Source organism: Suillus fuscotomentosus (genome assembly GCF_016647785.1).
Source record: "Suillus fuscotomentosus strain FC203 chromosome Unknown F5891scaffold_95, whole genome shotgun sequence".
NCBI classification, from domain to species: domain Eukaryota; kingdom Fungi; phylum Basidiomycota; class Agaricomycetes; order Boletales; family Suillaceae; genus Suillus; species Suillus fuscotomentosus.
In genome coordinates this window covers 142,596-156,370 of record NW_024539607.1, presented here as the reverse complement: position 1 = coordinate 156,370, position 13,775 = coordinate 142,596, and the positions used below count along the sequence as shown (strand labels likewise).

General features: G+C 48.5%; 2 protein-coding genes across 2 annotated transcripts; one reads left to right on the top strand and one right to left on the bottom strand.

Annotated features, from left to right (window-relative positions):
- Nucleotides 1-3,835: 3,835 nt before the first annotated feature.
- Nucleotides 3,836-4,835, bottom strand: F5891DRAFT_1258675 (uncharacterized protein; the record flags this gene model as incomplete). Its single annotated transcript, XM_041370104.1, has 6 exons — nucleotides 3,836-3,972; nucleotides 4,030-4,134; nucleotides 4,252-4,420; nucleotides 4,501-4,568; nucleotides 4,620-4,744; nucleotides 4,798-4,835. The coding sequence occupies 6 exons, from the start codon at nucleotides 4,833-4,835 to the stop codon at nucleotides 3,836-3,838; spliced, it is 642 nt and encodes a 213-aa protein (XP_041219172.1).
- Nucleotides 4,836-5,417: 582 nt separating this feature from the next.
- Nucleotides 5,418-5,816, top strand: F5891DRAFT_1258674 (uncharacterized protein; the record flags this gene model as incomplete). The annotated part of the gene is made up of 2 exons (XM_041370103.1): nucleotides 5,418-5,597; nucleotides 5,652-5,816. 2 exons carry the CDS (start codon nucleotides 5,418-5,420, stop codon nucleotides 5,814-5,816), a joined length of 345 nt encoding a protein of 114 aa, XP_041219171.1.
- Between the last annotated feature and the right edge of the window lie 7,959 nt (nucleotides 5,817-13,775).

The window sequence follows — 13,775 nt, the reverse complement described above, 5'->3', positions numbered from 1 at the left end:
GCCCAGAACGCCGGCAAGAAGAAGACCAAGGGGAAGCCGTCCGGAAAGGGAAAGAAGCATGGCAACGAGAAGTAGAAGACTGGCTCCTCACGCAACCTATCAGGTACGATCACCCATCATCTTGGCCCGATCTTATCTTAGAATTAAACCCTGATAGCGCTGTTCGGATACTGCACACTTTCGTGCCTCTTAACGTACTAGAGGCGAGTAGATATCGATCGTATGTACATGTAGGACCTGGTGTCCAAATAGATGAAACTTCTTCTTCGATTCTTCGTGAATTAAGTCTATCGTATAAATATATGTTCCCCACGCTTCAAAACTCTAAGTTATTGTTAGATGCGTATGAAGACTTCGCCGACAGGCTAAGATGGAAACTCCGCTTTATTTATAAAGCTTTCCATGGGAACTACGAAGACAGACCCTTTGACCCAGACTATCGGATTATTAAAGAGCGTGTGCCCTGTGATCCGATCCCTTACCAAGGAATAGAATCCGCCATTAGTGCCGGTCGCGACTATGTCAGGAATTGTACCCTGAGCGCTATACCGCCTAAAATCAACGAACTTGAAACCACAGTTCCACGAGGCCGAATCTACCGCTGGTTGATAGAACACAATTGCTTGGTTCTTCCAACGGATAAAAATCTAGGCGCTTGCGTCGTAACGGTTAACTGGTACAAGGATCAATGTATGCAACTATTAAGTAATAGACTAGACTATGAAATAATTGACGATGCAACTCGTCTAGCCATACTATCGAGACAACGAATTTCCATACTCGCGTTAAGCGACTTGGCGGCAAATGCTTTAGGGCACCAGCAGCTAAGTGCGTTCTTACAACAATTTATTGTTGGGGTGGAGGAAGGCGAAACTGAGGATGACGCTCATATGCGTGTTAAACTCCCAAAGTTTTACGGTATTCCAAAAATACATAAGGTACCGACCAAATTTAGGCCGATCGTACCTTGCCATTCTGCAATGCAGAACCCCGCTGCTAAATTCGTCTCAAAATATCTCAAACCCATAATAGAATCATCTCCATATATTCTTGGCGGGTCGAAGCAGTTAGCTCAGCTTCTTAATCAATTTAACGAGATATCAGGCAAACGTAAATTCTATATTGTCACCGGCGATGTGGTAGCTTTCTACCCCAACGTTCCTGTCGACAAAGGTATCGAGGCGGTCTTAGACCTATGGGACGAGCATTACGCTATTGATCCCGAACCTATTCCACGCCATATGCTCGAACTCGCATTAGAAGTTGCCTTAAATAACCTTATCGTCCAATTTGGCGAACAAACGTACAAACAAACCCGTGGCTTAGCCATGGGCGTAGCGTGCTCCCCCGATGTTGCAAACTTATTCGGGCATTTCCATGAAGCGCTCATTGTACCTAATCTTAACAAATTACTGTTCTATAGACGGTATATAGATGACGTGTTCGCATTAGTCGAAGCTAATTCAGAAATAGAAGCGTATAATTATATGCGCGATAATCTTGTTTTAGAAGGCTGCCAAATCGGTTGGGAAGTCTCTCAGCATCACGCTGTATTTTTAGACATGTTTGTGTATCGTGATCCATTCACTAACAACGTAGAACACATGCCTTATCGTAAGAGACTAAACCATTTCGAACGAATCCCCTGGGACTCAGCACACCCATATGACGTGAAGAAAGGCACGTTCATAGGTGAGCTAAGCCGCCTAGCCACTTTGTCCAGTAAAATAGAATACTACCGGACCGCGATCTCAGATCTATGCTGTGTTTACATATCGCGAGGCTATCCGGCATCGGTTATTAATAACTGGTCTAGACAGTACGCTACCAAAAAATGGGAAGCACGTCTATTGACAAGAGCGGTATCAGAGGATCCCATTCTTGTAGTCAAAACCGAATTTAATACCGCATGGGATTGGTTCAGCATTAAAAGCTTAGAGGATACCATTATGCATAAGCTAAATCGTTATAGGAACGATTTCGTGTCCGGTGTGTATGGGACGCAAAACACACCGGTGTACCAAGATAGATTGACCGAATGGCTCGTGCCCGCTCACGCTCCGGCTCCTGACGTACTCGAACATCTGGGCCTCCCACGGGAAGCACTTTTGATTAGGGACGTTAGTGTAGTAGGCGGCGTTAAAGCCGAGTCGGCCGCGATATTAGATCTTGGCAATTATGTAATGGGAAATGCAAGGTGGCTTGTATCGCGCAAAAGAACACAAAATTTTGCCGATCTAGCATCACTCTGGAGAAATTCCCTCCTCAAAATAGCATTAGAACAGGACGATTTTATTCCTCCTGTTGAAATATAGATATACACTTAGCGTGCGCGCCACAGCGAAGCCCTACGGAGGGTCCCTAAGTGCAGGTAACGCAACCATACGAACGAGGGTGAAGCTAAGTTCGAAAGTCCTCTCCGTCCGGCGGGTTTCCTCCGGGAGATTTGCCTTGCTTTAATGCAAAGGATGGCGGGCTAAGTGGTGAATTGACATCGACCAGAAGGGAGCTACTCCTACTGGGTTCAGTCATGCGCGTATGTTTACGCAACTTGTGCTGGCGGGCACTGTGCATAGTGGAGGTAACGGCTCCCGATGTGTGGTGACTTCCTATAAAGCTTAGCGCCGGAAAAGCGGCGCGGGTAGAAATCTATATATATTCTTTATCTAATTTTAATGCTTCGGACACTTTTAATGTTGTCTTTATACGTATGCGGTCATTTTTACGATATGACGCTAGGAGCCAGAGATGGCTGTACGGAACTGATCGGTTCCCGTACATGGCTTTTTCAAGGAAGCCCCCCTAAGCCTAACTAACTTAACCTAACTTCCTAAGCCCTAACCCTAACTAGCCTAACCGCCTTACGGTCTAACTAACCGTTGTTTAAAAATACGTAACGTTATTAATAGTTCTTCTATTCGTAATCAGGTCCTTGTGACAGATGTCACGTGACCGGTTGTCGTTCCGATATTTGTTTATGGAACTTCTATTACGTAATAGGTCTAGACCTTCGGTCCAGACTCGGATCAAACTATTTTTGCCTCTTACTCATTGTAGATTGTGTACGCCTGTTTACCTTTTTATAGAGTTTGACATCTGTGAGAGATTTTTAATGGCGGCCTTCGGCCACCTGCTGCGGCACTAAAAATACTTTTAGGCTTATTAACGTTGATAACATTATTAGACATGATACGATACTTCTTATCTTCGATAAACCTTCGTACTCAGACACATACTCCTCTCGAATATGTGTGTCCCCTCCTATTTAACCAGCTAGAAAACTGATGAGAGTACCATACTCGAAATACCACCTCAGACTACCTAGTAGCCGGGGGTATTTTTTCTAGTTTATCTCTTCAGTTACTTGTGCGCCCACCAGCGTTTTTACCCCCTAACTAACCTAACTAACCCTAACTAACCCTAACTAACCCTAACTAACCCTAACTAACCCTAACTAACCCTAACTAACCCTAACTAACTAACTAACCCTAACTAACTAACCCTAACCTGGGACGCCCACTGCAGAGTGTCGACACCTGAAGTACCTGCGCTAGGGACGACAGTGGAATCTAATAGATACGGCATAAGCATAACACGGAGCTGGATTTGCGCGAGTTTCGCTCGTTCAAGGACTTGCAGGTCTGATGAGGTGAAATTCAGGAGATATTGCATCAACTCAAGTCGATTCGCATATCGATCGACGATGACGTGGATGAGGGTCTTCCAGTCAAGGCCGCTGTTTGTCAGGTGTGGTCGACTAATGACTTCGGTGAGCTTTCTCATCACCTTCGATATGTCGTTCGATGATATCCCGAACACCCGGTGGTCCCACCGTTCAAGCCCCGCGCGGGGAAGGTGCCAGTGTGATATCATACAGCGAGACAAGACCAGTCAGGTCGAGCACAATGCGAGAATCTCCTGGGTAGCGATTGTGCCATGAGCCGGAGTGCATGACTTCGAATCTGCGAACCCCTGCGCCCAGAAACATAAAACCTCAGTCATATTGGAACACAGGAAGAAAATACTGACGGGCATCAGATTCCAATGGAGCAGGGGAGGGAGGGAAACGAGGGAAAGGGTTTTCGTCCTCCGGAAAAAGTCGGATATACAGGAAGGATACTAGCTCAACACTAGCTGTAAAATCACACAACATAACTTCACTAGAAGTCCATCAGTTAGAAGTGCGACACAGAATAAGAACATGCGCACAAGTTCATTTCCATCCTGAAAGTCTGAAAGTCAGCTATACACCATAGCGAGATAAGTTCGCTAAGCTCGCCCTCGCGTAGAATCGCCCGGGATGCACTTCTCCCCCGGCTATTATATCCTGCGTGTCCATTGTATCCTCGGCTACCTTAGCAGCACTACTTCCATCAAAGTACAAGCCCTTGAGAGATCGCGTTGTTGCCGGTGTGAGGTGCTGCCACCCCGATCCTTTCCACGAGCGAAATCGATGAAATGCTCTGGGTCTGCAGTAGCCCAGTCAGGTTCACTAAGTACCATATTGCGGCCGGTGCCATGATACAACAAAGTACCGGTTGGAATCACTCCTGGTACTATGTTATGTCCTACGAAAAAAATGAACATTTTTTTAGTTTCGGAAAACGGCGGAGATGTACCATGACGATACCGACTATTTGGCCAATGTTGCAGGAATGAGTGGACCGTGTCGAAGATCAAGTTCCTCGTCGTGTTCTCGGCAGGACCTTCGTCAAACCTCCACTGCTCAGTCTTGGAACCGAAACTATATGAATGTAGTTCATCATTGTCCAAGTTGGTGATATCCAAGGGTCGAACCCAAGTTTCATCTGCAGTGTTGACTGGGAATTGGCCATGTAGTACTAGAGCTGTTGACCCTACTAATTCTCATTTGTTCACCGGTTCACTGATGTAGGCTCAGAGCCGCTACGAGGGAATGAGAGCTCATTGTGGTGACGGGTGGGTGTTTATCGATACCGTAGTAATACTTGCGGCGGCGGCAGCAGTATCTCAGTATGAATGGGTTGACTTATCAAGGATCTTGCTCATCATAATACTCGGATGCACTCGCCAGACTTCTCCGAATTCCTGTGTTCAATTTCAAATCGTTTAAACGGGAGCACGGCAACTTCCGCGCCGCGTGTCTGCCTGGTGCCAGCACCTTCACCTATTTGTCTGCTACGCTCACATTCCAGCGCAGTGAGCACTCTCTCCATTTCGACGGACAACGAGAGAATCTACTCCGGAGATACTGTAGGACAAGTTATCGTCATTTCCACGCGGTCATTGCGACCACTCGCATCATGGAAAGCACACACCGACTCCCTGCTGGGCATCGAAGAATGGGGTTCTCAAATCATAACGTGAGTAGCTATCTGTTTTGTCCCGGCTTTTTCCCCCTGATGTTATGACTAGACACGGGAGGGATAATAAACTTCATGTCTGGGCACGACCCGAAGAGTGGACCTGCGACTTTGTCAGATCTCTCAACACCCACAACATGTTATTCTATGGATGTCAACGCTCTTAACTACTGCAGGTTCTCTCTCCTTGTCCTAGCAGGGGCGAGCACCCAGGAAGGTCTACTCGCCATTCCGAACCTCGTGGAATCAGCTCTTGTAGGTAATCCTTTTGTTGGGTGGTACGGCGTGATCTCAGTATGAACTGACCAGGCAGATATCTGGTCACTTCCATCGTGTCAAAGGCCCCACGCTGCTATAGGTGATCCACTAGACACCTCCGCAACAGCCTTTTCGGATGGCAGGTCAGGCAGCATTACATCTGTTGCTCTCAGCTTTTGGCTTTGCCCGCGGATGATCCATATGATCGATCGGTGACTCTGAGTCCGGAGCGGTCTGAACGCCTGCAAATCCCACACTTCAGGAAAATTGGAGATTAAGTGGTATCACATACTGACGCCCATGCATGTATGTGTACCTATCATTATGCAGTAAATCAAGTGGCCCCAACATCGCATTCGCAAATGGTGGGGCACCGATTCAATTATGACCAGGGTGTACGTGCCTTTACCGGCGCCAAGACTCGGGGGAACATACCCTAGAGGCGTGTGACAATATGGAACAATATTTGGCCTTGATGAATTTGAAAGGTGGATGATTTACGAGAATATTTACAGGGCCGGGCAACCATTTCAAGTATTCAACAGCTTCTTGTATTGCTGTCACAGGCATTGTGCTTTTAACGTTTTCTCCTGCAATTATTTTCTCCGTTACGTGGTCAAGTTCCACCTGCCTGGTCCTGCCAGGCTGCTCATTGAGTCATAATGAAAAAATATGCCCGCCTACGTTGCAGATTTGCAGGTACAGTTGCAGTAATCCTAACTCTCCTAACTTCTACTTTTGGAATCCCAGCCCGTTTTCGAGTTCTTCAGAAGTTCAGTCCCACTTTGATGGACTGACAACCTGAAGGCCCATGCCCACATGTATTGACGTGGAACATACTCACGGTGTCAATTAGCTTGAGAGTGAATGAGCTTGCTGAATTTGCAGGCCCACACTTCGTTTTTGTGTCTGGCCACGAGTACTAGGGAATTTGGCAAGCCAGGACAGAATCCGAGTCGTTAACCCAATGTGCCACGGTGGATTATCTATTCAAATTGCAAAGAGCTTGAAAAACTGGAGGTGAGAAGTGAGGTTGAAGGACAAAATACCTATATGAGTACCGTCATACCGCACCGTAGTATGCCACGCTCATCGTCCTAGGATTCGTTGATCATTTAAGTTGTGAAACACTTGAACCATGCAACCATACCACGCTGACACTCTTCCTTGACTGGTCCTGCAGGATCATATTAATAAGAAGACTATGGACGAGGGGAAAGTAGACAATTGTGCGTCAGAACAAGAACCAGAATGGAAATGTTGGAAAAAACACCACTGACGCACATTGCCCACGTTCTGATCACATCTGGTCACAAATCCATGACTCACCACTAAAGATATGAAAGTAGTATGTCTTCTTTTGCTCAACAAGCCTGTTTTCAACCTAATATTCCGCAGCGGGAAGCGGGGGGGGGCGCTATGCGCGCCGGCGCTTGCTGTGCGCTGGGGGGGGGGCGCCGCATGGGCGCTGGGGGGCGCTGGGGGGGGCGCCGCCTGTGTGCTTGGGGGGCGCTCGCCCCTTGATGTTGATGTGTCATCACCAACCGATGCACCCCCATTGCTTAGTCATCATAGTGAGGGCGCTCATGGGGTGCTTGGTCATGGGGTGCTTGGTCATCAGGAGGGTGCTCAAGTGCTTGATGCTTGACTTTTTGAAAAACTTGTCGATGATTTTCGCCTTTTTTGGCCATAACTCGCTCAGATTACATCATCATCCCTTCCCACCACCACAGACAGGTTCCCACAGTTCGTCCGCACAACTTTCATTTGGACTTCCTTTTTTGGAAATTTCTTCCCACGCTGCGATGACCCAAGGGTCCGTTAGTGCTTGTTTGAGTCATCACTAGGACGGAGCTCATGGAGCACTTAGTCATCATGCTTTGTTGAATCATTAAGGGCACTTGATGGTCGCTCAAGCGCTTGTTTAGTCATCATTAGCAGCGCCCATTGTTGAGTTATCATTAGGAGCGCTCGAGCGCTCCATGGGCGCTCCTCAAGCGCTTGTTGAATCATCACTAAGGAGGGCGCTTGGCGCTCAAGCGCTTGTTGAGTTAGGAGAGCGCTCCATGGGCGCTCACTCAGGCACTTGTTTAGTCATCATTAGGTCATCATTAGGAGCACTCAAGCGCATGTTGAATCATCACTAAGGAGCGCTTCATGGGCGCTCAAACTTGTTTTAGTCATCATTAGGAGCGCTTCATGGGCGCTCAAGCACTTGTTCAGTCATCATTAGGAGAGCGCGCTCCATGGGCGCTCAACGCTTGTTGAGTTATCACTAGGAGAGCGCTCCATGGGTGCTCAAGCACTTGTTTAGTCATCATTAGGAGCGCTTCATGGGCGCTCAAGCGCTTGTTCAGTCTCATCATCAGGAGAGCGCTCCATGGGTGCTCAAGCACTTGTTCAGGTGCCCCAGCGCTTTCCGGCGCCCCCCTGGTGCGCTGGGGGGGTGCCGCATGTGCGCTGAGGGGCGCTCGCCCCCTGTGTCATCGCTTAATCATCCATAGCGAGGGCGCGCTCATGGGGCGCTTGGTCATCAGGAGGGTACTCAAGTGCTTGACTTTTGAAACAACTTGTCGATGATTTTCGCCTTCTTGATGGTCACTCAAGCACTTGTTTAGTCATCAGTGCTTGTTTAGTCATCATTAGCAGCGCCCATTGTTGAGTTATCACTAGGAGAGCGCTCCACTCAAGCACTTTTTTTAGTCATCATTAGGAGCGCTCCAGCGCTCCATGGGCGCTCCTCAAGCGCTTGTTGAATCATCACTAAGGAGCGCTTCATGGGCACTCAAACTTGTTTTAGTCATCATTAGGAGCGCTCCATGGGCACTCCTCAAGCGCTTGTTGAATCATCACTAAGGAGGGCACTTGGCGCTCAAGCGCTTGTTGAGTTAGGAGAGCGCTCCATGGGCGCTCACTCAAGCACTTGTTTAGTCATCATTAGGTGTTGAGTAGGAGAGCACTCCATGAGCGCTCAAGCACTTGTTTAGTCATCATTAGGAGCGCTTCATGGGCGCTAACTCAAGCACTTGTTTAGTCATCATTAGGAGCGCTCAAGCGATTGTTGAATCATCACTAAGGAGCGCTTCATGGGCGCTCAAACTTGTTTTAGTCATCATTAGGAGCGCTCCTCAAGTGCTTGTTGAGTAGGAGAGCACTCCATGAGCGCTCAAGCACTTGTTTAGTCATCATTAGGAGCGCTTCATGAGCGCTTCAAGCACTTGTTCAGTCATCATTAGGAGAGCGCTCCATGGGCGCTCAAGCACTTGTTCAGTCATCATTAGGAGAGCGCGCTCCATGGGCACTCAACGCTTGTTAAGTTATCACTAGGAGAGCGCTCCATGGGTGCTCAAGCACTTGTTTAGTCATCATTAGGAGAGCGCTTCATGGGTGCTCAAGCGCTTGTTCGGTCTCATCATTAGGAGAGCACTCCATGGGCACTCAAGCACTTGTTCAGTCATTATTTGGAGAACGCTTCATGGGCGCTCAAGTGCTTGTGCAGTCTCATCATTAGGGCGCTCAAGCACTTGTTCAGTCATTATTAGGAGAGCGCTTCATGGGCGCTCAAGTGCTTGTTCAGTCTCATCATCAGGAGAGCGCTCCATGGGCGCTCAAGCACTTGTTCAGTCATCATTAGGAGAGCGCTCCATGGGTGCTCAAGCACTTGTTCAGTCATCATTAGGAGAGCGCTCCATGGGTGCTCAAGCACTTGTTCAGTCATCATTAGGAGAGCGCTCCATGGGTGCTCAACGCTTGTTGAGTTATCACTAGGAGAGCGCTCCATGGGTGCTCAAGCACTTGTTTAGTCATCATTAGGAGTGCTTCATGGGCGCTCAAGCGCTTGTTCGGTCTCATCATTAGGAGAGCGCTCCATGGGCGCTCAAGCCCTTGTTCAGTCATTATTTAGGAGAGCGCTTCATGGGCGCTCAAGTGCTTGTTCAGTCTCATCATCAGGAGAGCACTCCATGGGCGCTCAAGCACTTGTTCAGTCATCATTAGGAGAGCGCTCCATCTTGAAGGAGGGCGCTCATCATCATTAAGGAGAGCACTCCATTCACTAAGGAGGGCACTCATGGGGCGCTCAAGCACTTGTTCAGTCATTATTAAGGAGAGCGCTTCATGGGCGCTCAAGTACTTGTTGAGTTATCACTAGGAGAGCGCTCCATGGGCGCTCAAGCACTTGTTCAGTCATTATTAAGGAGAGCGCTTCATGGGCGCTCAAGTACTTGTTGGGTTATCACTAGGAGAGCGCTCCATGGGCGCTCAAGCACTTGTCAGTCATCATTAGGAGAGCACTCCATCTTGAAGGAGGGCGCTCATCATCATTTAGGAGAGCACTCCATTCACTAAGGAGGGCGCTCATGGGGCGCCCAAGCACTTGTTCATCACACTGGCTGAGTGGAGCAGCTCAAGTGCTTGTATTGTGGTGGTGGCTAAGCTTGATGATTAGTGATGTTCCGGCCTGGCTTGGCTCGAAAGCCGCGGCTTTGGCCCGGCTTCAGATGGCTTGGGCTTTCGAACATTCCAGGCCGGGCCAAAGCCGCCAGTGATGGCTGGCTTTGGCTCGGCTTTGGCCTGAGCTGCGGCCCAAGTACTGAAAATGAAGAAACACGTTCAAAAGATAATTTACATCATGGAGTCAGCATCTGATTCTACAAAATCCTCGTCTCCCTCCAGAAGAGCATCCCAGCCCTCCTCATCCCCATCTTCGACATCACTCAGCTTCTCATTAGCATCCATTTCAATATCAGAGTCCTCGAGAGCTTCCTCAGTTGATGACGAGGGTCCAGGCTTGCGGAAGAGTAGATCATGGCGAAGGCCACATTTGACACACTGTAGGGCCTCAACAATGTCACCTTTGAGGCGCTTGTGGCGCTTGCTAATGGTAATGCCACCCTGTGAGAACGCGCGCTCACTCGAAACTGACGATGCCATAATTGAGAGGTAGTCGTGAGCTAGCGAGGTCCATACTGGGCCATATCTGTGTCCATTAATCTACAACAAAGACTGGTCAGTATCGAGACAAGATAGACTTGGATGTGTACTTACACCCCACCATTGGATTATGCTCATTCCCGGCAGAGGTTTCGTCTCTACAGCATCGACATAGTTTTTAAAACTGGCATACCATGGTCTATGTTAAGAATGTGCTCAAGGGTCAAATCCAAAGGGCTTGGCTTCAGCTCGTGTGCTGCGCCCCTTACCCGAGTACATGCACCTAACTTCTGAAGGCTGTTGAATGATATCCAAAGTTTACCAAACGATGTCCGGAGGGTGTCAGGCGATGTCCGGAGTCTGATGTCCGATGCGTGGGAATTCCGGCGGATGTTCGGGAACAAGAGATAAGACTAATCCAGATGAAGTCCGAACTAGAAAGGAAACAGCGGAGGACTACCAAAGGTAGAGGTGGAGGTGACAAGTTGATAGGAATCAATCCTAAGACGAGCGGAGGTCGACGAGAGGATAACTCAAGTCGGGCGGAGGAAGGAATGAGCAGAGTCTAAGATAATATTCGAACTAAGGATGTACATAGTTTCTACAGGGTTTATATACTACTAAAATGCAAAGTCCGAAGCTATACAAAGCGGTGGACGGAGTGTATAGAAAAGTCAAACGCTAGTCTATCGGAAAATAGTAAATGAACCCAGAGATTAGATCAAAGGAAAATAAAGGGCGGAAATGAAATGAGGTACAGAAAATGATATAGTCTAACCGGAGTAGGAACATACAAAGGGATATTGGCCGGATCCGGATAAGCCCACAAGGCTTCTGATTCAGAAGTCCGGTCCGGAGTTTTATGAATGCGAGATGATGGGCAGAGCTTGTAAAAATAGCACGGAGGCATATAAGTAGGCCGGAACGCCCATGAAACGTTTAAAACTTTCCCCCTAACTCCTATTACTGCTTAACATGTCTAACTCCACTTCCGGCAACAAGAAGTCCACCCGGCTACTCCTCGAAGAGAGATAGGCAGAAATGGCGGCCGAAATCGCGCGGCTCGAGGCGGATGCATGGAGAGAGGCAGAGGAAGAAGAGTGCAAGCGCGAGGAGGCGGAAGAGGAACGGAAACGTGTGGAGGAACAGAAGCGGAAAGATCTGGAGGAAACTTGGAAGGCATTAGCCGAACACGAGCGGGAGTGCCTGATGAAGGCTAGGGCAGATAATGCGTCGGAGGTGAGTTGGATGATGTTTTTTATGTTTTCTGGAGGTTCATAGAGTCTTAGTCCTCTGGGAACGAGCGATGATGTCGAATGGACCAAGATTCTTTTCCAAGAGTTTTTTCGATGGTCAGGTCGAGCAGAAGTATTTTGCTTTAATGAAGACCTGTTCTCCGACTTTGAAGTCCAGAGCGGGTTTCCATCTAGCGTCTGCGGGTCCTTGATATCGTGCTTGGGCAAGGGACATTTCTTCTCGGAGGAATTGGTGAAGTTCATCTAAAGCTATAGCATAATCCCGGGCATGGGCGGATGAGAGATCACGCTCTGGATGTATGGAAATGTTTGGGTGATAACCCTTATTGGCGAAGAATGGAGAAACTCTGGTGGTAGCACTCAGAGTGTTGTTGTATGCAAACTCGGCCAAGGGTAATAGTTCCGACCAATTATCCTGCTGATAGTTGCAGTAGATCCGGAGGTATTGTTCTAGGGTTTGGTTCGCTCGGTTTGTTCCGGAGGTAAAATGTAAGATCATGTTGAGTGCTTTTCCAAACGACCGGAAGAAGTGGGATACAAATTCCGTTCCGCGATCGGAAGTGACATGGGACGGAACTCCGTGCTTGGAAAACACATGGAGTAGGAATAACTGGGCGAGGTCCGGAGAGGTGATAGTGTCATAGGTCGGAATGAATATGGATTGCTTGGATAGTCGATCTATGACTACCAGGATGGCGGTGAAGCCGGAAGAGTCGGGAAGTTGTTTGATGAAGTCCATGGATATCGAATTCCATGGCTTCTCGGGGATGGGGAGTTGCTTTTACAATCCGTATGGTTTGTGTCGCGGAACTTTGGCTCGGGCGCAGGTAGTGCAGGACTTAACATAGTCCTTCACATATGCGCGGATTCTGGGCCAGGTATATTCCCGATGGATAACTTCCAGGGTCCAGTTTTGACCGAATTGTCCGGATAGCGGGTGGTCGTGCGTATTCCGGAGCACTCGGAGCCGGAGGTCATTGGATTCTGGGACATATATATGGTTGTCGTAACGGAGGAGACCACTTTCGTCCACTGTCCATCTTGGGTCCGACGGACCCGGAAGATGACTGGAAGCGATCAGATCACTAGGGAGGGTGGACAGAATGTCCTTATTAAGCTGCTCGATATCCATTAGTACAGCCGCCCAGAGCACCAGAATTGCTAGGTATGATGCCCGGAGGGACGAAGCAAGCTGTTCTGTGGCAAATATCGGCCGGAGGTTGTGTGGATTAACTTGAGTGTAGTCCTTATCCCCCTCTTTGGGGTAGATGTCCCAATGTCTAGTTAGGCAGTCGGGCTTAGCTCCGAGTTTTCCGGGTCAGAAACAGATGATGAGATTGAACTGATGGAGGTATTCCGACCAGCGGGCCTGGCGGTGGGTGAGGAGTTTTGTGGTAGCGAAGTACTCAAGGTTCTTGTGATCCGTGACAACGTCTATCGGCTCAGCAGAGCCTTCAAGGTAGTGTCGCCAGGACCGGAAAGCTTCATAAATAGCTAGGAGTTCCTTATCATGGGTGTCATAGTTGAGTTCCGGAGCCGACAGGGTCTGGGAGTAAAAAGCAACCAGGCAGAGCTCTTGGTCCGGACATACTATGGAAAGTATTCTGGTGATAGCATAATCGGAAGTGTCTGTCTCAACAACAATAGGAACATCCGGCTTCCAATGTGTAAGCACCGGAGCGGTAGTGAAGGCTTTCTTGAGAGTATCGAAAGATTTCTGACAATCCTTGGAGAAATTCTAGGGAGCATCCTTGCGAGTGAGCCGCGTAAGCGGAACTATGATATCTGAGTAGTTAAAGATGAAGCGACGATAGAAATTAGCGAATCCGAGGAACAATTGAATATCCTTAACTTTCCGGGGTTCCGGCCAGTCACAGATAGTCTGAACTTTGTCCGAAGACATGGTAAGGCCAGCCGGAGATAGGAGGTAACCAAGGTATTCAACCGAGTGTTACGCACTCAAATAGTTCTGTTATGCGGAGCCCTA